Genomic DNA, 25,564 nt, shown 5'->3' on the forward strand with positions numbered 1-25,564 from the left:
CTGTCCTAGGCCTGCTGCGGTGTTCCAATGAAGCTCAACACAAGCTCAAGGAACAACACTTCATCTTTCCATTAGGCACTCTACGGCCTTCCGGACTCAACAGTGAATTCAACAATTTTAGACAGTAATCTCTGCCCCAATTTTGTTCCCCTTTTCTTTGCAGGTTCTGTTCTTTTTGCCTTCAGATGGCAGTTGTTCATCATTCTGCCATTCACACTCCTCCAGATACAGCTCTGGTTTCTTTACTTCTCCCATTACCACGATCTTTATCTCTTCCCACCAACTCTTCTGTCATTTTAATCTCTCCTGTCTTCCTCCCTATCACAGACCTTCCCCTTTTGTTCTTTTTCCACCCTCCCCCACTTCACCTTATTAAAACCTTTTACATGTCTACCTTTACCCAGTTCTGATGAAAGATCATCAACCTGAAATGTTAACTCTCTTTCTCCCGCCACAAATGCTACCAGACCTGCTGAGTGCTTCTAGAATTTTCTGAGTAGATCTCGGTTTCCAGTGGCTGGAGGGGGCGGGGCCGCGTTGATTGACAGTCTCCGGACCAGTACCTAGAGGGGGGCGGGGCTGCGCTGTTCGACCGGCTCAGGATCAATGTCAGGTGGGGCGGGGTCACGATGATTGACAGCTGTGGTCTCGGCGGTTTCTCGCGAGAGTTGAGGCCCGGCGGGCTGGAGCAGGCGCCATTTTGTGGAGAGTCGGGTGGGTGCGGTTGTGGGAGTGAGGCCAGTGCTGCGATCTCCATTGTCTCGTGTTGTGAACGTTGAGGTCGGACTGATTCGATACGATGGCGCAGGAGGAGGGTAATCAGCAACGAGATGGTTCCAGAGCTCTGGCCTCGGAACCCTGAGAGCGCCTCCTGCCCGTGCCTTGTGCGGCCCCGAGGCCTGAGACGGCCTCCCGCCCGTGCCCGGCGCGGCACTCGGGGCCTGAGAGGGCCTCGTGCCCGGCGCGGCACCAGGGGCCTGAGACGGCCTCCCGCCCACGCCCGGGGCCTGAGAGGTCCTCCCGCCCGTGCCCGGTGCGGCACCAGGGGCCTGAGACGGCCTCCCGCCCACGCCCGGGGCCTGAGAGGGCCTCCCGCCCGTGCCCGGCGCGGCACCAGGGGCCTGAGAGGGGCGCCCGGGGCCTGTGAGGCCCTCCCGCCCGTGCCCGGCGCGGCACCAGGGGCCTGTGAGGCCCTCCCGCCCGTGCCCGGCGCGGCACCAGGGGCCTGTGAGGCCCTCCCGCCCGTGCCCGGCGCGGCACCAGGGGCCTGTGAGGCCCTCCCGCCCGTGCCCGGCGCGGCACCCGGGGCCTGAGGCCCTCCCGGCGCGGCACCCGGGGCCTGAGAGGGCCTCCCGCCCGTGCCCGGCGCGGCACCAGGGGCCTGAGAGGGCCTCCCGCCCGTGCCCAGGGCCTGAGAGGGCCGCCCGCCCGTGCCCGGCGCGGGGCCTGAGAGGGCCGCCCGCCCGTGCATTGCGCGGCATCCGGGGCATGAGAGGTCCTCGTGTCCGGCGCGGCATCCGGGGCCAGAGAGTGCCTCCCGCCCGGGCCCTCTGTTGGTGGACGGCGATGGCAAAACCTCTGTCGGAACCGCTGTGTTCTCGACCCCCAGTGGTCACTTTTAAGGTGTCTTCTGGGCCGGTTGCGCCCGGTCTTGTCGGCTCCGTTTCCGGATCAGCCTGAGCCCCAGAGCTGAGAGAGTCATGTAATCTCGCCTAATCCCGAGGTTTGAGGAATTAATGTTGGCCGGGAGAACATCCCGCTCTTCAGTAGTGTCCCTAATCTTTAATGCCAGTCAGACGGGGCTTCAGTGTATGGCGTTTTCCCAGTACTGCAGTGGAATATCAGTTTGGATTATTTGCTCAAGCCCCTGCATTGCGGCCTATGCCCACACCTTAAGAGTCAGAAGTGAGAGTGAAGCACAGTTGACCCGGTTTCAGGTCTGTTGTATCCCTACCATTTGGATACTGGTGATCTGAGCTCTGTACAGGAATAGGTGCAATTGTTGGAGTAGTCCGGGTGTGTTTGCTGTGTGGGAGCAACAACAGCTTCATATACTGCCTTTAACTTAGTAATATGCTTCAAAGTGTTTCATAGAAGTATTATAAAACAGTCTGATGCTGATCCTCTAAAAGAGCTGTTGAGGGTGCAAAGCCCAAGTGATTTATTCGTTAGTGCAATTCTACTGAGATGTAAAACTAAATCAAACATGTTTGTTTCACAGAAATCTTTACTAACTTGGAGCCAGCAGCTGAAGGTCAGTACTGATTTAGCTTATGAAGAATCGAATTGTTTTGGCCACAGCCCTCAGTCAGCTGCTATTCACTGTTTGACTATGATTACAGAGAAAGAGCCCGAGGTTCCCACAAAGGAGGAGGACTTCGTTGTTCGAGTCCGTGGCCTCCCGTGGTCGTGTACACCGGATGAAGTGACCCGGTTCTTCTCAGGTAATCATCGCACATGGTTGCGATTGCTCTCAATTGTTGCTGTGGGCCGTGCATGTTTCTGCAATTTTGTGTTCTTTTGTTGTAGAGTGTGATATTCGAAACGGGGTTAGTGGAGTGCAGTTCACCACCTCCAAAGAGGGTCGCCCAAGCGGTGAAGCTTACGTGCATCTGACGAACGCGGAAGACTTCAAAAAGGCTTTGGCGAAAGATCGCAAGTATATGGGCCACAGGTATATTGAAGGTCAGTAACAGTCATCTCTGCATTGAGTAGTGTCCCAGATATGTTGGCATCAATGTCAAACTTGTAAGATCTTGTCCAATAGAGCGATGGGGTGCCCAAAAAAATCTTGTAAGAACTTGTCAGGTCAACCAAGACATGTCAGTGTGGCTTTGGTTTTGGGAGTTTCTGTATATTCCATTCGATTGCTTTTGTTATGGACAAAAGTACCATGCAACAGCTAAAGTGAGGGATAGGCAGTCCACTCATAACTGAAGTCAATAGTGTGCTCCCTTAACCTCTATCGTTTTTAACCCTGTTTTCTCGAATATTCTGCTTCCCTCATCTTTAAAACATATCTCTTTAGTCGTGCATTCATTCCTTTCTTCTCCGTGCCACCAAGCCCTACTTGGGTTTGGCTGCCAATTGGAACACTCTCAGGACTTGCTTAGTTGACGGGCACTGTATAAATGTTAGTTGTATATAAATAAGGAATGAGCTGCAGATCCTCATTTTGGGGTGTGGGGCTGAAAGCTTACAGGCTTGTCACTAGGGAAGGTAACAAACACTTGCCTTCTAGCATAGTGGCCCTATACCAGACTCTGCCATGTGCCATTTAGGTTGCAGGTTTGATTCTCTGTATGCTGAGGTAGCTGATCACAAGTATGAGGCTGTTGCAAATACAGAAAATGCTTCAAGTACTCAGGTCAAGCAGCATCTGTGGAGAGAGGAACAAAATTAAGGTTTCATTTCAGTGACCTTTGATCAGAACTGGAACATGTGATAGATTAACAGTTTTTAAGCAAGTACAGAGTCAGGGAAAAGTGGGAAGGATCAAAGAACAAATGGGACAAGTGGCAGATGAAGTTCAATGTAGAGCAATGTGAAGTGATTCATTTTGGTAGGAATAACATGGAGAGACAACATAACAAAGGGTACAACTCTAAAGGGAGTGCAAGACATTCAATGACATTACAATCGTTGAATCCCCCACCATCAACATCCTAGGGGCTACCATCGACCAGAAACTGAACAGGAGTAGCTATATAAATACCGCGACTACAAGAGCAAGTCAGAGGCTAGGAATCCTGCGGCGAGTAACTCACCTCTTGACTCCCCAAAGCCTGGCCACCATCTACAGGCACAAGTCAGGAGTGTGATGGAATACTGTCCACTTGCCTGGATGGGTGCAGCTCCTACAACACTCAAGAAGCTCGATACCATCCAGGACAAAGCAGTCCACTTGATTGGCACACCATCCACAAGCATTCACTCCCTGCACCACCGACTCACAGTGGCAGCAGTGTGTACCATCTACAAGATGCACTGCAGCAATGCACCAAGGCTCCTTCAACAGCACCTTCCAAACTCATGACCTCTACCACCTAGAAGGACAAGGGCAGCAAATGCATGGGAACACCACCACTTGCAAGTTCCCCTCCAAGTCACACACCATCCTGACTTGGAACTATATTGCCATTTCTTCACAGTCGCTGGGTCAACATCCTGGAACTCTGTTCCTAAAAGCACTGTGGGAATACCTACCCCACATGGACTGCAGTAGTTCAAGAAGGCAGCTCACCACCACCTTCTCGAGGGCAATTAGGGATGGGCAATAAATGCTGGCCTGGCCAGCGACGCCCACAATCCATGAATGAATAAAAAAAAGAGCAGAGGGACTTTGGGGTATATGTGCATAAGTCATTGAAGCTGGTGGGACAGGTTGAGAGAGTGGTTAATAAAGCATACAGTGTCCTAGGCTTTGTTAATAGGGGCATAGAGTACAAGAGCAAGGAGGTTATGTTGAACTTATATAAGACACTAGTTTGGCCTCAGTTGGAGTATTGTGTCCAGTTCTGGGTTCTGCACTTTGGGAAAGATGTGAAAGCATTGGAGAGGGTACAGAAAAGATTCACGAGAATGGTTTTGGGGATGAGGATCTTCAGTTATGTAGATTGGAGAAGTTGGGACTGTTTTCCTTGGAGAAGGCTGAGAGGAGATTTGATAGAGGTATTCAAAATGATGAGGGGTCTGGACGTAGTAGATAGAGAGAAACTGTTCCCACTCGTGAAAGGATCGAGAACAAGAAGACACAGATTTATAGTGATTGGTAAAAGAAGCAAAAGCGACATGAGGAAAACCTCTTCACGCAGCGAGTGGTTAGGATCTGGAATGCACTGCTTGAGAGTTGAGACAGGTTCAGTCAAGGCTTTCAGAACGAAATTAGATCGTTAACCCTGCACATTCGTCCTTTCCAGTTATGGGGAGAAGGCAGGGGAATGGCAATAGATGAACTGTTCATTTGGAGAGCTGGTGCAGACATGATGGGCTGAATGGCCTGCGCTGTAATGATTCTTTGGGAGGTCTGCAGAGGGTGGGAGTGATTCGTGACATAGGAATAGCAGGAGTAGACCATTTAACCCCTTGAGTCTATTCTGCCATTAAGTGAGACTGGCTGTTCTGCAATCTAACTCTATATACCCACCTTTGCCACATATTCCTTAATACCTTTGGATAACAGAAATCTCAGTCTTAGATCTAAAATTAACAATTGATCGAGTGTTTCAAACATCTACCACCCTTGCATATGGATATGTTCCCTAATTTCATTCCTGAAAGGTCTGTCTCTAATTTTTAGACTACTGAAGTTTTCTGAATACAATACACATTTTCCCCCTAAAAATTGATATAAGTTAGGATGTGTATTCTACATGGTGGTAAATCAAAGTGGACTTTTTTTTTTAAGCTGTCAAGTGGGTCTCTCGGATTGCAGTCGATTGTTTAGGGTCGACTATCTTTCCCTATTCCTTTTATTGGGCCCTCAGAGGAACTCAAGCCGGATCTCAGTTTCCCTGCCTGAGACTGTATAAGGGCAGAAGGCTGGAAATTCACAAATGGAGACCACAAAAGAAAATTGCTACCTGCAAGAGGGTTAAACAGCCCATCTTGTAGCATTTCTCTCAAGATCGGCTGGGTGACGGTTCTCCTCTGAGGCAAACCTTCTGGGGATTGCGAGGCTTTAATCCACCAAAGGACTCATCTGGCATCATAAACAGTAGGATATCATCCACAAACCTTTCTGGGATGACTGTTTTGATACTCATGGTCCAGGTTATGTTAGTTGGTATATTATAAAACATGTAAGAGGCGGCAGGCACTGCAGGAATCCTCCGCGAGTGTGGCACTCTTAAACAGGCCACAGCTGACATCCCATCGATTGCAACTGGCCTGTGATGGTTCTGGGTATAATGGCACTTTCACCGCAGTATTGCAAAGTCTAGGTGGATTAAAGGCCTGCTCAGTCAGGAACTAAAAACCCGAACCCGACAGAACCACATTGGACCTGAGCCCGAGTCCCTCCACTTTTTCCCGCACCTGACCCGACCACCGGAATGGTTATCTATCTTGATTCCATAGTGCACTCACTCACTGTACCGCTTTTGGATGGATGGATTGAGGAAGCTGCAGTGTGAGCATGATGATGTATTTGAGGCGCTCCCTGCACAGACGCAGAGTCTCCCTCCTTGATGTCCCAGACTCCAGCTCAGGTAAGTTTTTTAACTTTTACACTCTTCGCTCCAGCAGAGCAAAATTTAAGACTTCCTCCGTGTGTCCGACCCGAGCCCGAAAGCTGGATCCGGAGGAGCGACCCAACCTGAACCGACACGTGGTTGGGTTCGGGTCGGGTAGCAGGCCTTTAAGGTGGATATTATACACAAGGCAATTTTGACTCTTTGTTCATGAAAACCTTAATGTGCATTATATTTGAGGGTGAATTTGGAAAATTATGGTACACTCCTCCAGTCCTAGATTCATCAACCAGTGGAAATAGTTTTTCTTTGTCTAACCCATCTGTTCTCCTAAATATCTTGGAGAAAATTCCATCAAATCACCCCTTAACCATCTAAATTACAGGCAATACATTCTGAGGTTGTGTACAAAGAACAGTACAGCACAGGAACAGGCCATTCGGCCCTCCAAGCCTGCGCCGATCTTGATGCCTGTCTAAACTCAAACCTTCTGCACTTCCGGGGACCGTATCCCTCTATTCCCATCCTATTCATGTATTTGTCAAGATGCCTCTTAAACGTCGCTATCGTACCTGCTTCCACCACCTCCCCTGGCAGCAAGTTCCAGGCACTCACCACCCTCTGTGTAAAGAACTTGCCTCGCACATCCCCTCTAAACTTTGCCCCTCGCACCTTAAACCTATGTCCCCTAGTAACTGACTCTTCCACCCTGGGAAAAAGCTTCTGACTATCCACTCTGTCCATGCCGCTTATAACTTTGTAAACCTCTATCATGTCGCCCCTCCACCTCCGTCGTTCCAGTGAAAACAATCCGAGTTTATCCAGCCTCTCCTCATAGCTAATGCCCTCCAGACCAGGCAACATCCTGGTAAACCTCATCTGTACCCTCTCCAAAGCCTCCACGTCCTTCTGGTAGTGTGGCGACCAGAATTGCACGCAATATTCTAAGTGTGGCCTAACTAAAGTTCTGTACAGCTGCAGCATGACTTGCCAATTTTTATACTCTATGCCCCGACCGATGAAGGCAAGCATGCCGTATGCCTTCTTGACTACCTTATCCACCTGCGTTGCCACTTTCAGTGACCTGTGGACCTGTATGCCCAGATCTCTCTGCCTGTCAATACTCTTAAGGGTTTTGCCATTTACTGTATACTTCCTACCTGTATTAGACCGTCCAAAATGCATCACATTTGTCCGGATTAAACTCCATCTGCCATTTCTCCGCCCAAGTCTCCAACTGATCTGTATCCTGCCGTATCCTCTGACAATCCTCATCACTATCTGCAACTCCACCAACCTTTGTGTCATCTGCAAACTTGCTGATCAGACCAGCTACATTTTCCTCCAAATCATTTATATATACTACAAAGAGCAAAGGTCCCAGCACTGATCTCTGCGGAACACCACTAGTCACAGCCCTCCATTCAGAAAAGCACCCTTCCACTGCTACCCTCTGTCTTCTATGACCGAGCCAGTTCTGTATCCGTCTTGCCAGCTCACCTCTGATCCCGTGTGACTTCATCTTTTGTACCAGTCTGCCATGAGGGACCTTGTCAAAGGCTTTACTGAAGTCCATATAGACAACATCCACTGACCTTCCTTCATCAATCATCATCGTCACTTACTCAAAAAAACTCAATCAAGTTAGTGAGACACGACCTCCCCTTCACAAAACCATGCTGCCTCTCGCTAATAAGTTCATTTGTTTCCAAATGGGAGTAAATCCTGTCCCGAAGAATCCTCTCTAATAATTTCCCTACCACTGACGTAAGGCTCACCGGCCTATGATTTCCTGGATTATTCTTGCTACCCTTCTTAAACAAAGGAACAACATTGGCTATTCTCCAGTCCTCTGGGACCTCACCTGTAGCCAATGAGGATACAAAGATTTCTGTCAAGGCCCCAGCAATTTCTTCCCTTGCCTCCCTCAGTATTCTGGGGTAGATCCCATCAGGCCCTGGGGACTTATCTACCTTAATGCTTTGCAAGACGTCCAACATCACCTCCTTTTTGATAACGACATGACCCAGACTATCTATACTCCCTTCCCTAGACTCATCATCCACCAAGTCCTTCTCTTTGGTGAATACTGATGCAAAGTACTCATTAGTACCTCGCCCATTTCCTCTGGCTCCACACATAGATTCCCTTCGCTGTCCTTGAGTGGGCCAACCCTTTCCCTGTTTACCCTCTTGCTCTTTATGTATGTATAAAAAGCCTTGGGATTCTCCTTAATCCTGTTTGCCGGTTACTTTTCATGACCCCTTTTAGCCCTTGCTTAAGCTCCTTCCTACTGTCTTTATATTCCTCAAGGGCTTCGTCTGTTCCTAGCCTTCCAGCCCTTACGAATGCTTCCTTTTTCTTTTTGACTAGGCTCACAATATCCCTCGTTATCCAAGGTTCCCGAAACCTGCCAAACTTATCCTCCTTCCTCACCGGAACATGCTGGTCCTGGATTCTAATCAACTGACGTTTGAAAGAATCCCACATGTCAGATGTTGATTTACCCTCAACTAGCCGCCCCCCATCTAAATTCTTCAGTTCCTGCCTAATATTGTTATAATTAACCTTCCCCCAATTTAGCACCTTCACCCGAGGACTACTCTTATCCTTATCACAAGTACCTTAAAACTGATGGAATTATGGTCACTGTTCCCTAAATGATCCCCTACTGAAACTTCAACCACCTGGCCGGGCTCATTCTCCAATACCAGGTCCAGTATGGCCCCATCCCTAGTTGGACTATCTACATATTGTTTCAAGAAGCCCTCCTGGAAGCTCCTTACAAATTTTGCCCCATCCAAGCCCCTAGCACTAAGTGAGTCCCAGTCAATATAGGGGAAGTTAAAATCACCCACCACTACAACCCTGTTACCTTTTACATCTTTCCAAAATCTGTCTACATATCTGCTCCTCTACCTTCCGCTGGCTGTTGGGAGGCCTGTAGAAAACCCCCAACATCGTGACTGCACCCTTCCTATTCCTGAGCTCCACCCATATTGCCTTGCTGCATGACCTCTCCGAGGTGTCCTCCCACAGTACAGCTGTGATATTCTCCTTAACCAGCAATACAACTCCCCCACCCCTTTTACATCTCCCTCTATCCCGCCTGAAGCTTCTAAATCCCAGAACATTTAGCTGACAATCCTGTCCTTCCCTCAACCAAGTCTCTGTAGTAGCAACATCTTATTTCCAAGCTCTAAGTTCATCTGCCTTACATGTTATACTTCTTGCATTGAAACAAATGCACTTCAGACCACCAGTCCCGCTGTGCTCAGCAACATCTCCCTGCCTGCTCTTACTCTTAGTCTTACTGGCCTTATTTACTAGTTCCCTCTCATTTATTTCACCTGCTGTCCTACTGCTCTGGTTCCCACCCCCCTGCCACACTAGTTTAAGCCCTCCCGAGTGACGCTTGCAAACCTCGCAGCCAGGACATTTGTGCCCCTCCAGTTTAGATGCAACCCGTCCTTGTACAGGTCCCACCTGTCCTGGAAGAGATCCCAATGATCCAGATATCTGAAACCCTCCCTCCTACACCAACTGTTCAGCCACGTGTTTAGCTGCACTATCTTCCTATTTCTAGCCTCACTGGCACGTGGCACAGGGAATAATCCCGATATTACAACCCTAGAGGTCGTGTCTTTTAACTTTCTACCTAACTCCATAAACTCCCCTTTCAGAACCTCTCCTGTAATCTCTCCTGATAACTTAACTCTTGGATTGCAGGTATCATTTTATAAATCTATGCTGCACTCTCTCCAAGACCAGTATACTCCTAAGTTGTGGTGCCCAGAACTGTCCAAAATATTCCAGGTGTGGTATAACCAGGGCTTTGTAAAGCTTGAAGCCCTCTAGATATCAAGGCCAGTAATCTTTTGACTTTTTTTGTACCTATTCATGACATTTTAATCTGTGTATCTGGATCCCCAAGCTGCTTTTGGATTCCTGTTTCTAGCTTTTCACCATTTAGAAAGTATTCTGTTCTATCCTCCGTAGGGCCAAAGTGGATGACCTCTCATTTGCCTCCATTGAAACTATTTGCTACTGTTTTGCCCATTCACTTAATTATCTGTATCTTTGTAATTTTATGCTTCCATCTACATTGCTTACAATCTTTGTGTCATTGGCAAATTTGGAAAAGTGTCTCTCTAGTCCATCTAAGTCAAGAATGAATACACTGAATAGTTGAGGATTCAACACCGATCCTTACGGGATACCATTAGTCATATCCTGCCAATTAGACAACCTGCCATTCATCCCTACTCTTCTGTAAAAGCAAAATACTGCAGATGCTGGAAATCTGAAATAAAAACAAGAAATGCTGGAAGTACTCAGGTCTGGCAGCATCAACTTTTTTTCTTCCTTTCAGGTGTTGAGGAACGCAAGCTTCAGCAGCTGATGGGAACTAATGCCCCTCCAGATCCTCCTTCCCCTTCGCTTCCCTCTGACCCCACCCCTTCTGATCTGACCCCTTGCCGTGTATTCACTGTACCCTCTGACCTTCCCCTCTCTGCTGCTGAACGTTCTGTACTCAGCAAAGGACTCAGTTTTATCCCCTTACGCCCCCACCCCAATAAATTTTGTGCTCGGCATGCCGTTGAGCTCTTTTTCCTTTGCCTTCGCCTCTGTGCTCACGTCTTTGACCAGGAGTCCTTCCCCCGACCAGACCCGTTCACCCGCCTCCAGTATTTTCCCTCTACCTGGACCTTTCCCTCTGGCCTCTTACCCGCACTTGATCTTTTAATTGAAAACTATTGGTGAGACATCGGCCGTCTCAATTGGCCCCCCTCACTCACTCTAACCTGCCCTCCTCTGAACTTGCCGCACTCCGTTCTCTCAGGTCTAACCCTGACATGGTCGTCAAACCTGCAGACAAGGGTGGTGCTAACAGATGCAGCCAGATTTGCTGAGTATTTGCAGCATTTCTTGTTTTTATCCCTACTCTCTTGTCTCTTGCCGCTCAGCCAATTTCCTAACCAGCTCAATAATTTGCTTCAATTCCATGAACTTCAGCTTTAGTTAACAGCTAAAGGACAGTCAGTAACATGATCAGTGAAGTGCACTAAAGTTGTGACATTTCAATTTTTAATTTGGAGTGCATAAGTTTGATTTCCTGGGTGTTCTACTGGCCACAGAACACTAATGAATAAGAGGGAAAATTGACTGGAAAAGGATGCACATCAGAACACTTTTATGCCATGCCCTGTAACGGTAGGACAAGGGTCTGGTCTCGAAGTGCTATGGGGGAGATGGTGAGCTGCCCACGCTGCTGTTGTGGACTTCCTGTAAAAGGGGCAGTGATGTATGGCAAAATGGGGTAGTGAGAGAAGGACAGTCAATATACAGAAGCGGTAAGCCTGCAATTTACATACACCTGGGCTTTGGTTTCAATTTTGAAGTTTAATTGGAAAACTTACTTATAAAACATTTTATATCTGTTCCCATATAAAGGAAAGCAATAAAATGATCACAGGCAATGTGAGTGACTGCTTCATAGGCCCCTATGTGCTTGTACATTATTGAACCAGTCCCCTATTTGGCCTGTTCAGATTCGCAGGGGTCATTTGTTAAATTGTTCGCTTCTCTTCCTGTCCACGCTCTGTTCCCTCTGGTGTCCCCCAAAGATCTATCCTTGAACCCCTCCTATTTCTCGTCTACATGCTGCCCTTTGGCGATATCACATGAATGCATGACATTAGTTTTCACGTGTGTACTGACGACACTCGCCACCACTTCTCTCGACTCATCCACTGTTGCTAAATTATCAGACTGTTTATCCGACATCCAGTACTGGGTGAGCAGAATTGAATATTGGGAAGACTGAAGCCATTGGTTTTGTTCCGTTACCGAGCTACTGACTCCATCCCTCTCTCTGGCAGCAGTTTGAGATTAAACCAGTCTGTTCACAACCTTGGTGTCACATTTGAGCCCAAGATGAGCTCAGACTTCATTGGTGCTATGATTAAGACTGCCTCTTTCCATCTCCATATCATTGCCAGACTTCGCCCCATCTCAGCTCGTCTGCTGAATCCTTATTCATGCCTTTACTTCTCGACTTGACTATTCCAATGCTCTCCTGGCTGGTCTCCTACATTCTACTCTCCGTAAACTTGAAGTCATCCAAAACTCTGCTGCCTGTGTCTTAACTTGCACCAAGTCCTGTTCCCCGATCACCCCAGTGGCTGCTGGGCTCCCAGTCAAGCAACATCTTGAGTTTTAAAATTCTCGTCCTTGTTTTCAAATCCTTCCATGGCCTTGCCCCCCCACTGTCCCTGTAATCTCCTTCAGCTCCACAACCGTCTGAGATATCTGCACTCCTCTAATTCTGGCCTGTTGTGCATCCCTGGTTTTAATTGTTTCACCTTTAGTGGCCATGCCTTCAGTTGCCTAGGCCCCAAGCCCTGGAATGCCCTCCCTACACCTCTCTGCCCCTCCACCTCACTTTCCTTCTTTAAAACGCTCCTTAAAACCTACCTCTGACCAAGCTTTTGATCATCTGACATAATATCTCCTTTTCTGTCTTGGTGTCATACTTAGTTTTATGCTCCTGTAAAGTGCCTTGGGATGCTTTATTACATTAAGGGTGCTCTATAAATGTAAATTGTTAGAAGCTCTGAGGGATCAATAGAAGCAGTAAAAACAACTTGTATTTATAGAACATCTTTCGCGCAGTAAAACGTTCCAAGGTGCTCGACCGGAGTGTTTTCAAACAAAATTTGGCACTATGCCGTATAAGGAAAAATTTAAGACAGGTGACCAAAAGCTTGGTCAAAGAGGTAGGCTTTAAGGAGTGCACCTAAGGGAAAAAAGTGGGAGGTTTAAGAGAGGGAATTCCAGAGCTTAGCTGAAGGCATGGTTACTAATGGTGAATCAATTAAAATCGGATGCACAAGAGGATAGAATTAGCAGTGCAGACATCTTAGGGTTGTGGGGCTGGAGAAGATTACAGAGATATGGGGGGATTGAAAACAAGGATGAAAATTTCAAAATTAAAGCATTGCTTAGCAGTGGAGATCAGCAAGTACAGGGGTGATGGATGAATGGGATTTGGCAGGAATTAGTACACAGGCAGTAGAGTTTAGGGAGGGTAGAATGTGAGACTGGCCAGGAGTGTGTTGGAATAGTCAAATGCAGAGGTAAAGGCATGGATGAGGGTTTAGCAGCATGAGGTGAGGCAGGGGCTGAGTTGGGCTAGGTGGAAATTGGCGGTCTTACTGTTGGCACAAATATGTAGTCTTTTGTATTGGATGCTGGAGAGAGTGGGTGCAGTTTGCATCGAACCTCATGTTGGGCATCTCGCCAAAGCATTGCGGAGGACTGGGTGAAGAGAAAAGGGCCGGGCTGAAGCTGTCTCTTGTTACAGAGAGACAGTAATGAGTGTAGAAAGAAACTGGTGTTTGTGGATGTTATAAGGTTGGAGAGAGAGAGTTCGCGTGTGTGTTTGTTTGTATGTTGTATACAATCTAGTGTGTACTGTTTTTCCCCATAGTTTTCAAATCTAATGGCAGTGAGATGGATTGGGTTCTAAAGCATAGCGGTACCAGCCATTCTGATACCTCTAACGATGGCACAGTGCGACTCCGTGGACTTCCATTTGGCTGCAGCAAGGAGGAAATTGTACAGTTTTTCACAGGTATTTTTCACTCGGCTCCTAATTAGATAAAAATTGTTAATTTTGTGTTATTAGATCTGTTATAATTTGTAGTGGGTAAATGGTATCACACTTTTAATGAGTTTTGTTATCTGAAATGTTTAATTGCTGACTGTGAATTGTATTTGTAGTGTAAATTTAAAACCTTAGACAAAACAACATCGAGAACTTTAACTGGATTTTAGTTTTTGGTTTTAATATTAAGACAAAAGTGTTGAGTCTAAAGCAAACAAGATAATACAACATATATCTTTGTTTTTGACATGTGGTACCTAAATGTAACTTCAGACAGTAGAGTATCTGCATTGTGACCCGAATGTTATTTTTAATCATCTGATGTTGGATTGAACGAAATGGAATTTGTGTTTCCAACAATTGCTGTCATACACCAGAACAGTTCGGTTATTAAGAGTTGTAATTGAAAAGTTTTGCTTAACTGATTATTTTTGAAGCTGAACACATTTGTAAATCAGTATGAAAGTTGGATCACTAATATAAAGCTGTTTTTAACTGTCTTGAAGTTTTACATATAGATCTATAAGTATTTTACATTTTTATGTGTTGGTAACTGGGCTTTTAATCTTTGATATATTTGTAGATATTGTTGGGAATTGTGCATCATTTAATATTGTTCCCCTTGATGGGGTTATTTTGTCCTTGGGTTAAAGGGTTGGAAATCGTGCCAAATGGGATAACTTTGCCGATGGACTACCAGGGGAGAAGCACAGGGGAGGCCTTCGTGCAGTTTGCTTCAAAGGAGATAGCAGAAAAAGCACTGGGGAAACACAAGGAAAGAATAGGGCACAGGTGGGGATGGACGGACGGGTTGGTTATTCATCTTAAAGTCAAGTTTAAACGCTGGGTGCTGGTTTATGACACTGAGGCTGGGACTACACACTGATCTTGCGCTCAGTTAAGAACGATGTTCGTACACAAATGAAAGATGGTCTTTATAGAGCTGTTCTATAATCCTATGATTCCCTGGTAAAAGCTACAGATGTAGCTTGATTGAGTTGTGCCAATTAAAATAGTGAACATGTGATGAATAATTCCAAACAAATTGAATGGACAAAAAATCCAGCATAATGGTTTGCAAATGTTTTGCCAATTTTTTTTAAAAGGTCACACAGCTGCCTCAAATTCTAGGTGGCTTGTGTGATCTTGTATCCCAGTAAGAGTCATATTTGGAGTGCTGTGTAAACCCTGTATGTCTGAGGTGGTTGAGCCTTTTTGAGTTAGTGCACTGGCAGTAACATTTCACTTTTCCATACCTTGCCATCACTGGCAGTGCAGTGCTTGCTCACTTGTGTTATTTTCTCCTGTGCTCAACGCCTTCTCTACACTCAGTTTTGCTCTCTGGCATGTCCCTGCCACTCCCTTTCCTACAGCCTTTGGTTTAATTTGCTAGGTGTGCTGTGCCCCTCTCTGGAGCTGCCAATTTCAGTACCCAGATCTTTCCTGGAGCTCCCATTTTTTTTTTCAAGCTGCAGATCAGTGAATGCCCAAGATGATCAGTATTAATTTATTGTAACTACAAGTATTGCGATTGTGTTATACTTAACCATATTTTCATGCATTAGAATCCAATCCATTTGTTGGCCTCTATAATTGCTTCTCCAAGCTTTGAGGAGATAACTTGCTTAACAGAAGGATGGCATAAATGTTAATATATCAAAAACAGTAATCGTTCAACTTTAAACGACATGCTTGCTCCATTGAGAATCATTAAATTAAAACAATCTGTGTCATGTAGGAATCAATGTTAAATTTGTGTAGTGTTGGTATGTACTATAAACTGCTCGTAGATTATGTTCTAAAGCTGAGGCCTTTATTAAATATTTTACATTCAGATTATTAATTACTATCCAGAGTATCTTGTGCAATAGTTTTTCTCCTGAATGTTAATCTGTACTCATTGTGTATTAGGTATATTGAGATCTTTAAAAGCAGCAGAGGTGAGGTCAGAGCGTACTATGATCCACCAAAGAGACTGATGGGGCAGAGACCAGGCCCGTATGATCGGCCAATGGGGCGAGGTGGCTACTTTGGCGCTGGTCCCCAACGAGGGGGTGTTTATGACCGAATGCGGCGTGGAGGAGGAGGATACGGTGGGGGTGAGTTTTGGTTAAATAGAATTGGTTTTTAATGCATTCAAAATATATATTCACATGCTTAATGGAGCTCTTAAAAGTTGATTGTTTTATATAAAAATATGGTTGGAAGTACCTGCCCAGACATGCATTTCCTGTCATGTGAGTGTAGCACTCCCTGGCTCAAAGTAAATGGACTGAGGTGGAGGACAGAAATCAGAGGTGAGCAGATTGCCTGAATCTACCAGTTAATTTTCCTTTCTCTCCGACTCTGATTTCCAGAATTCAAAGAATTATGATATAAAAGGAACAAAATTAGATTTTACATTGACTCCTCAGTGAAAGTGTCTTGGTGTCTGCATACCTTTCAGCGTTTTACTGGGGATGCCCGAAGTCTGATCTTATTGAATGGAAGGGCAGGCTTGAGGGGCCGTTCGGTCAACTCCTATTTTTTACGCTCTTACGGGCAAACTGAGTGGCAAATCTCCCAGTGTCCGTCTTGCTTCTCTCAGCGCTACTTCTGACGTCTTTAGATATGAATAGTTGTTTTGTTTTCTCTTCCAAATGTTTTCAAAACTAGGTAGGCATGTATTTTGGAACATTTTTTTGAGGCAATATTTGAAGTCATTTTTAAACACGTGAATGTGATTCGAGCACCTGTGTTTTTAACACTGAGAATTGGAAGCAGTAAAGATTTGTTAATACGATAACTATGTAAACACTTGGTGTTCCTTTATAAATGGTGGGTACAGAATGTGAGGACCAGTGGGCAGAGAGTGTGTTGTGGGGGTTGGAGTCATGGTGGAACTGTGACATTTCCAACCTACCATCATAGAATGATACAGCACAGAAGGAGGCTGTTATGCCCATCATACCTGTGTCTTCTGTTTCGAAAGGGCTGTCAATTAGTCCCACTCTTTTTCCATAACCATCCAGCTGTTTCCTCTTCAAGTATTTAACCAATTCCCTTTTGAAACTGAACTGCTACCACCACCTTTTCAGGCAGCGCATTCCATATCATCATAACTCTATGTGTTTTGTTAAAAATAAAGAATAAACTTCCAATTTTTCCCTAGAATTTTTTCCAGTGATCTTAATCTGTTTGCTAGCCACAAGGAATCTATAATCACAATCAGCAATTAGGAAAGTTTTCAGTTAATTGCAACTAATTCAGGCCCAGGCTACTCACTGGAACAGAGGCATACAGGACAGTATTCCAGGAGTAGAGATGGGCACTACAGTATGCTGGAAATTACTGGGCGGCAGCAGGCTGTACGGTATGCCAGGAATTCACGAGTCAGGGTAAAACTACACTTGCCATCGGAACATGAGAATTGCTGGAGAAAAAGACCAAGGTCGATCTAGTTTGCCTTCTGCCATCCTAGTAGTCATATGTTACAATAATGATGGAGTTGACTGATTACAGCAATCAATTTGTCTACAACAGTGCTGGGTCCTGTGAGCAACCAATGTTTGTGGTTTGTGCAGGGTATGGTGGGTATGACGATTACAATGGATATGACAACTATGGCTATGGGAATGATGACTATGATGGGCCTGGAGCAATGAGAGGTGGCAGAGGTATGTTTGATTTTTTTTAAAAATGGTTCCTTTTGGATTTTTATAGGAGAGGAAAGTTTGATTGGATGGAGGGGGAGTACAGGGAATGGCTAGAGCATTGAATGGAATGCATTAGCTTCTCGGTGATGGCATAAAATGTGGGACAGAGTAGTACAGGTCGTATGGGATTTTCAAGCTTTTTACTGACTGCAATTTCTGCTTTGTTTCTCGCCAAGTTATCTTCACTGCTTTGCTTTCCTCCCTCAGCCTCTGAACCAAGCAACTTCTCATCCTTGATGATCTCAACCTCCATTTCAAATCATCATGCTCTCTTGAGTTCACTGCCCTCATCCTCCATAAATCCCTCCCTCCATGTAAGCTCTCCAACCCTTATTCACGACCACCCCTTTGACCTTGCCATCTCGTGTGGTCTTGCTAGTCCCATCAGATAAGGCCTTATCAATTCCTTGTATCACTTGCAATTCACATCCCCTTCCATGCTCCATGAAAGGATATGACAGACAACTGGTTTAGCCAGTGTTAGTTTTCATGTGTATTTTGACGACACCTAGCTCTAGTTCACCACCAGCTCTTGACTCCTGCACTGTCGCTAAATTATCAGACTGGTTATCTGACATCCAGTCCTGGATGAGCATTAATTTCCTCCAGCTAAATATTGGGAAGACTGAAGTCATTGTTTTCGGTCCCTGCTACAAACTCCGTTCCCTAGCTACCAACTCCATCCCTCTTCTGGCAACAGTCTGAGATTAAGCCAGTCTGTTCGCAACTTTGGTGTCATATTTGACCTCGATGAGCTTCTGATCACGCATTCGCGCCATCGCCTAAGACCTCCAATTTCCATCTCCGTAACATTGCCCGACATCACCCCCTCTCAGCTCATCAGCTCAAACTCTCATTCATGCCTTTGTTACCTTGAGACTTGACTGTATTCCAATACACTACTGGCTGGTCTCCAACATTCTACCCTCTGTAAAGCTGAGGACATGTAAAACTTTGCTGCCTGTGTCTTAACTCGCACCAAGTCCCGTTCTCCTATCACCCCTGTGCTCGCTGACCTACATTGGCCCCCGGTCAAGCTACGTCTTGATTTTAAAATTCTCATCCTTTGTTTTCAAATCCCTCCCTGGCTTTGTCCCTCCCTATCGCTGTAATCTCCAGCTGCACAACCCTCTGAGATATTGGCGCTCATCTAATTCTGGCCCCTTGAAGATCCTGCATTTTAATTGCTCCACCTATGGTGGGCATGTCTTCAGCTGTCTAGTCCCTAAGCTCTGGAATGCCCTCCTTACATCTCCACCCCTCTATCTTGCTTTCCTCCTTTAAGACGCTCCTTAAAACCTACCTCTTTGACCATGTTTTTGGTGTATCCTTATGTGGCTCAGTGTCATATTTTGTTTTATATTGCTCTTGTGAAGTGCCGTGAGATATTTTGTTGCATAAAAGGTCCTAAATATAAGTTGTTGTTGTGTTGAAAGGTATGGGTAACCATGGATATGGAGGAGCTGGAGATGCCAGCTCAAGCTACCTGAGTGGACATTTTGTGCATATGCGAGGCCTGCCCTTCCGGGCATCGGAGGATGATGTCGCCCATGTAGGTTTTCGGTGATAAATCACAATTACTCATAAGCTGCATGGCTCTTTCACATCTTCTATGTATTAAAATTGCATTTATTGTAGCAATGTAAAGTTAAATTCTGTTAAATTTTGCCATCTTGATTCTGTAGTTCTTTTCCCCTCTGAATCCTCTGCGTATCCACCTGGAGTATGGAAGTGATGGTCGAGCTACAGGGGAGGCCGATGTTGAATTTGCAACGCACGAGGACGCAGTAGCTGCCATGTCTAAGGATAAAGCTCACATGCGTAAGTTTGTAACGTTAGCTCTGTAACCTGGGCTCCCCCAGGGGTTTGTGTAGCTGAGCTGTACACCTTGGAAGATCCCAGGTTTCATCAGCCTGTGCTGAGTTCAGTTCTCTATCCAAATAGGGGGATCAGAATTGGCTTCCCCGTTCTTTTGTTTGATTGAAATAAAAGGTAGCAAAGGTCCATGCTGCTGTGTGGGATTCAGTTTGTGTAAACAGACAAGTGCAGGTGCCCCCATGCTTGGGCAGCTCAGTTCACTATGGCCTTGTCCATGGGTAATGGCTGCTTAATCCTGTTACTACAGGGTGACGACACCTGTCACAGCTGGAAGGGGAGAAATTCCTCCTGGAGAAAGAAACGAATGAGGGTGAAAACTAGTCCCATTGAGCAGGCAGTGGCTCTGCATTTGGATGGAAACTGGGGATGTTCACTTGCCAGGAGTTGCAATGGAAGTCATAGTTACATCTGATCCGACAGAGGAAGTTTCTCACCCTGCACCTCCACCCCCATCCCAACACACACGTGTGTCAGGATATGAGTCCAGTCCCAACTCATGAAATGACTGTTCTCTTAATTATAAATGAAGTAAGTTTTAATTATTTGGATGCGGGTGATGCTGGCAAGGCTGGTGTTTACTGTCCGCCCCTAATTTCTTGAAGATATAGCTGGATCATCCTGAACCGTTGGGAGTGATTTGAGTGGCTTGCTAGGCCATTTCTGAGGGCAGTTAAGAAATAACTCCATTGAGGTGGGTCTGGAGTCATGTATAGCCCTGACCAGGTAAGGATGGCAAGTTTCCTTCCCTAAGGCATTAGTGAACCAGATGGGTTTTGTTATAAACTGACAGCTTCATGGTCATTTTCGCTGATAGATTTTTATTCAACTGAATTTAAATTCTCAAACTGCAGTGGTAGGATTTGAAATCTGGATTACTAGTCCAGTTACATAAATCCTAACCTACCAAGTCTAATGGGTATTTTAAATATCTGTAAATGTACCCAAATATAGTGCATGGGTAGGTGCTTTGTGGTTTAGGTAGTTTGCAGGGCGTTTTACTGGGAAAAGTGGAGAGGTGCTTCCCTGACTAAAACGTTTTTGTAAGGTGCTAATCTTCTTGTGCTGATCTTGTTTCAGAACATCGATACATTGAGCTATTCCTGAACTCCACTGCGGGAGGAGGATCTGGTGGCTATGGCAGTAACTATGGAGGCCATGCAATGGGTAAGTTGAATTTTAACCCTGCAGTTTGATATATGTGTGTGTGTGTGTGGGTGATATATTTATCTAAAAGCCTCTTGTCTCCTGCAGGGAACCAGGGAGGTTATGGGAGCTCTGGGAACCATGGGATGTCCAGTTACGGAGCTGGTTACGGGAGCCAGAGCAGTATGGGCTCTTATGGTAAGGAAAGTTACAGTCTGTTACTTCAACTTGAAATGGCATGATATTTTAGAGCTGAATTAAGTTACCATGGATACTCTTACACTGTAAGATTATCCATTGTGTTCTTGTGCCTGCTTTGTTTTGTGCATGAACAGAGAAGAGTGATCCCACAACCAATGGATTAGATTAAAGCTCTGCAGTCCTGCCACATCAGTCATGAAAGGGGGTGGGCAATTAACTAACTGGAGGAGGAGGCTCCACAAACATCCACAGTGATGGGAGTGCCCAGCAGTGCAAAAGGCAAGGGTGAAGGATTTGCAGCCACCTTCAGCCAGAAGTGCCGAGTGGATGATCCATCTCGACCGTCTCCTGAGGTCCCCACCATCATAAATGCCAGTCTTCAGACAATTCAATTAACTCCACATGATAGCAAAAAATTGCTGAAGGTACTGGATACAGCAAACGCTATGGGCCCTGAACACATCCCAGCTGTACTGCTGAAGACTGGTGCTCCAGTATGTGACCCTAGCAGTTGTTCCAGTACAGTTACAACACTGGCATCTACTTGACGATGTGGAAAATTGCCCATGTCTGGCCTGTCCCCACAATGTAGGTCAGTTCAATTGGGTCAGTTAGTGCCCATCAGTCTACTCACAATCATCCACAAAGTGATTATTAAGAATAATAAGGGTAAGAGGATAACCAGGGAAAAAGTAGGGCCCATTAGGGACCAACATGGCAATCTTTATGTGGAGCAGGAGGAGATAGGGGAGGTTTTAAGTGATTATTTTTCATCGGTGTTCACTATGGAGAAGGACGATGTAGGTGTAAAGATCAGGGAGGGGGAATGTGATATACTTGAACATATTAGCATTGAAAGGGAGGAAGTATTAGCTGTTCTAGCAGGCTTAAAAGTAGATAAATCCTCAGGACTAGATGAGATGTATCCCAGGCTGTTGTGAGGCAAGGAAGGAGATTGCAGGGGCTCTGACACAAATTTTCAAATCCTCTCTGGCTGCAGGAGAGGTACTGGAGGACAGCGGATGTGGTACCATTATTCAAGAAGGGTAGCAGGGATAAACCAGGTAATTACAGGCCGGTGAGATGAACATCAGTGGTTGGGAAAATATTGGAAAAAATTCTGAGAGACAGAATTAATCTCCACTTAGAGAGGCAGGGATAGTCAGCATGGCTTTTGTCAGAGGGAGATCGTGTCTAACAAACTTGATTGAATTTTTCGAGGCGGTGACTAGATGTATAGATGAGGGTGTAAAGCAGTAGGTGTAGTATACATGGATTTCAGTATGGCTTTTGATAAGGTCCCGCATGGGAGATTGGTTAAGAAGGTAAGAGCCCATGGGATGCAGGGCAATTTGGCAAATTGGATCCAAAATTGGCTTAGTGGCAGGAGGCAGACGGTGATGGTCGAGGGCTGTTTTTGCGATTGGAAGCCTGTGACCAGTGGTGTACCATAGGGATCAGTGCTGGGTCCCTTGCTGTTTGTAGTGTACATTAATGATTTAGGCGTGAATATAGGAGGTCTGATCAGTAAGTTCGCAGATGACACGAAAATTGGTGGTGTTGTAAATAGTGAGGAGGAAATCCTTAGACTATAGGGAGATGTAGATGGGCTGATAAGATGGGTGGAGCAGTGGCAAATGGAAGTTAATCCTGAGAAGTGTGAGATAATGCATTTTGGGAGGGGATGGTAGGACCCTCGAAAGTACAGAAGGTCAGAGGGACCTTGGTGTACTTGTCCATAGATCATTGAAGGCAGCAGCACAAGTAGATAAGGTGATTAGGAAGGCATATGGGATACTTGCCTTTATTAGCTGAGGCATAGAATATAAGAGCAGGGAGGTTATGATGGAGCTGTATAAAATGCTAGTTAGGCCACAGCTGGAGTACTGTGTATAGTTCTGGGCAGCACGCTATAGGAAGGGTGTGATTGCACTGGAGAGGGTGCAGAGGAGATTCACCAGGATGTTGCCTGGGCTGGAGCATTTCAGCTATGAAGAGAGACTGAAAAGGCTAGGGTTGTTTTCCTTAGAACAGAGAAGGATAAGGGGGGGGACATGATTGAGGTATACAATATTATGAGGGGCATTGATAGGTTAGATAGGAAGAAACTTTTTCCATTAGCAGAGGGATCCAGAACCAGGGTGCTTAGATTTAGGTTAAGGGGCAGGAGGTTTGGAGGGGATTTGAGGAAAAATTCTTTCACCCAGCGGGTGGTTGGAATCTGGAACGCACTGCCTGCAGAGGTGGTAGATGCAGGAACCCTCCCACATTTAAGAGGTATTTAGATGAGCATTTAAAATGCCATAGCATACAAGGCTACGGGCCAAGTGCAGGAATATAGAATTAGAATAGTTGGGTGCTGGATGGCCGGCACAGGTACGATGGGCCAAAGGGCCTGTTTCTGTGCTGTATAACTGAGTCTGTGCTGGAAGGTGTCTTTGACACTGCTATCCAGCAGCACTTACCAATAACCCACTGACCAGTGCACCGTTTGGGTTCTGCCAGGGCCACTGGGCACCAGACCACATTACATCCTTGGTCTAACCATGGACGAAAGAGCTGAATTGCAGAAGTGAGGTGAGAGTGACTGCCTTTGACTTCAAGGCAGCATTTGACTGAGTGTGGTATCAACGAGCCTTAATAAAATTGGTGTCAATGGGAATCTGGGAAAACTACTGGTTGGGGTCATACCTAGCACAAAGGGAGATGGTTGTGATTGTTGGAGAACAAATATCTCAGCCCCAGACATAACTGCAGGAGTTCCTAGGCCCAACTATTTTCAGCAGCTTCGATGACCTTCCCTCCAACATAAGATCAGAGTTGGGATGTTCGCTGATGATTGCACAGTGTTGAGTACCGTTCGCAACTCCTCAGATACTGATGCAGTAAGACCTGGACAACATTCAGACTTGGGCTGATAAGTGGCAAGTAACATTTGCGTCACAAGTGCCAGGTAATGACCATCTCCAACGAGAGAATGTAAACCTTATTTTTTTAAAAATGGGGTTAGATACGGAGTAAAGCTCCCTCTACACTGTCCCATCAAACACTCCCAGAGTAGGTACCTCACTTCTACCAATTCCCGGACACTCACCATGGGAACCAGCTGGGATCGCCTTGGGAAGGAAAAAAAAATGGGGGGGGGGGGGGGGTTAGGTGCAGAATAAAGCTCACTCTACACTGTCCCCATCAAACACTCCCAGGACAGGTACAGAAAAAAAAATGTAACCATCTCCCCTTGATGTTCAATGGCGTTACCATCACTGAAATCCCACCATCAACATCCTGGGGTTACCATTGACCAGAAACTTAACTGGAGCAGCCATATAAATACTGTGGCTACAAGAGCAGGTCAAAGGCTTGGGAATTCTGTGGTGAGTAACTCATCTCCTGTCTCCCCAGAGCCTGTCTACCATCAATAAGGCACAAGTCAGGAGTGTGATGGAATACTTACCACTTGACTGGATGAGTGCAACTGCAACAACACTCAAGAAGCTCGACACCATCCAGGACAAAGCAGCCTGTTTGACCCCCGACCCCCCCCCCCCCCACTGCCCCGACCAAATCCATCACCCATCATCTTAAACATTCCTTCCCTCCACCACCAGTGCATAGTGGCAGCAGTGTGTACCATCTACAAGATGCACTGCAGCAACATTTCAAGACTCCTTCGACAGAACCATCCAAACCCGTGATCTCTAAGACCTGGAAGAACGAGGGCAGCAGGCACATGGGAATCTGTAAGTTCCCTTCAACTCTCACCATTCTGAATTGGAAATATATTGCTGTTCCTTCACTGTCACTCAGTCAAAATCCTGGAACTCCCTTCTTAACAGCACTGTGGGTCTACCTACGCCACGTGGACTGCAGCAGTTCACCACCACCTTGAAGGCAATTGGGAATGGGCTAAAAATGCTGGATCTTGCCTGTGACATATCCCATGAATGAATAAAAAAAAGTTTGTGTGGGGTTTAGTGGATGCATGTCTAGATATTGGATTTGTTGCTAAAAGCCTACGTGACAGCATCTTTTAACTAAAATACGTGGGGTATCCTAGAGTAAAATCAGAAATATTAATTAGAAATGAGTAATCCTTTTCTACAACTACCCTGATTTTATGTTATTTGGCAGACGATCAACATTAATGGCTGTTTTAAAAATAAAATGTGAAGGCTTTACGATTGAATTCTTCATTCTAGGTCGACATGGTGGAAGCAACAACGGTGCAGGGGGATACTACAGCAGCTCCGGAGGCATGGGAATGGGGGGTAACATGGGAGGAATGGGGAGCATGGGCGGGAGTGGAGGCTGGCGGATGTACCAATAACCTTGCACAGCTCCAAGGTGACACTGGTGGCTTCTAGACATTTTGTTTTCATATTCTGCAGGACTTGGAGTTCTGAGTCAATAATATTCCTGCTCTGTTTCTATAACAGGGTCTGTACACGATAGTTTAAGTTGGTGATAATGTTCCTTCAAATTTTCAGGCTTCAGTTTTCCCTTTTAGTTTAGTGGTGAGAAGAAAATTCTCATGAAATATCCAGAGTGTAATAAAAGTTTTTAAAACTATTCTGAAATGGTTGATTCTGTGACTTGCAGTGGATTAATATAAGGAAACGTGGTCCTAAGAGGGTGCAATTAAATTAAAATCTGAGGTATATGAATTAAGTAGAAACATTTGTTGAGCTTGTTAAGTGATGTCAGAACAAGGGAAGCAGCCGGTATGTATTTCCCTTAAGCCATTAAATAGTCTAATAGAGGCATGACAGGGCATCTCAGTCTCCTGT

At 45.8% G+C, this 25,564-nt stretch overlaps 1 protein-coding gene across 5 annotated transcripts; it reads left to right on the top strand.

The window, feature by feature from the left end:
* The first annotated feature begins 678 nt into the window (after nucleotides 1-678).
* hnrnph3 (heterogeneous nuclear ribonucleoprotein H3 (2H9)) lies at nucleotides 679-25,346 on the top strand. Of its 5 annotated transcripts, none has more exons than XM_068052391.1 (13): nucleotides 679-714; nucleotides 2,222-2,254; nucleotides 2,343-2,444; nucleotides 2,530-2,685; nucleotides 13,684-13,827; nucleotides 14,514-14,652; nucleotides 15,772-15,959; nucleotides 17,424-17,516; nucleotides 18,992-19,107; nucleotides 19,241-19,376; nucleotides 20,511-20,597; nucleotides 20,685-20,777; nucleotides 24,975-25,346. In XM_068052391.1, exons 4-13 carry the CDS (start codon nucleotides 2,664-2,666, stop codon nucleotides 25,139-25,141), a joined length of 1,185 nt encoding a protein of 394 aa, XP_067908492.1. In that variant the 5' UTR covers nucleotides 679-714; nucleotides 2,222-2,254; nucleotides 2,343-2,444; nucleotides 2,530-2,663; the 3' UTR covers nucleotides 25,142-25,346. The 5 variants fall into 5 exon arrangements, with proteins under 5 accessions (XP_067908492.1, XP_067908489.1, XP_067908490.1 ...); XM_068052388.1 differs by lacking the exon at nucleotides 679-714 and adding an exon at nucleotides 721-815; XM_068052389.1 differs by lacking the exon at nucleotides 679-714 and adding an exon at nucleotides 721-815 and having other exon boundaries at nucleotides 20,685-20,774; nucleotides 24,977-25,346.
* Nucleotides 25,347-25,564: the final 218 nt, after the last annotated feature.

Source organism: Heterodontus francisci, chromosome 20, assembly GCF_036365525.1.
Source record: "Heterodontus francisci isolate sHetFra1 chromosome 20, sHetFra1.hap1, whole genome shotgun sequence".
In the NCBI taxonomy this organism is placed as follows: Eukaryota; Metazoa; Chordata; class Chondrichthyes; order Heterodontiformes; family Heterodontidae; genus Heterodontus; species Heterodontus francisci.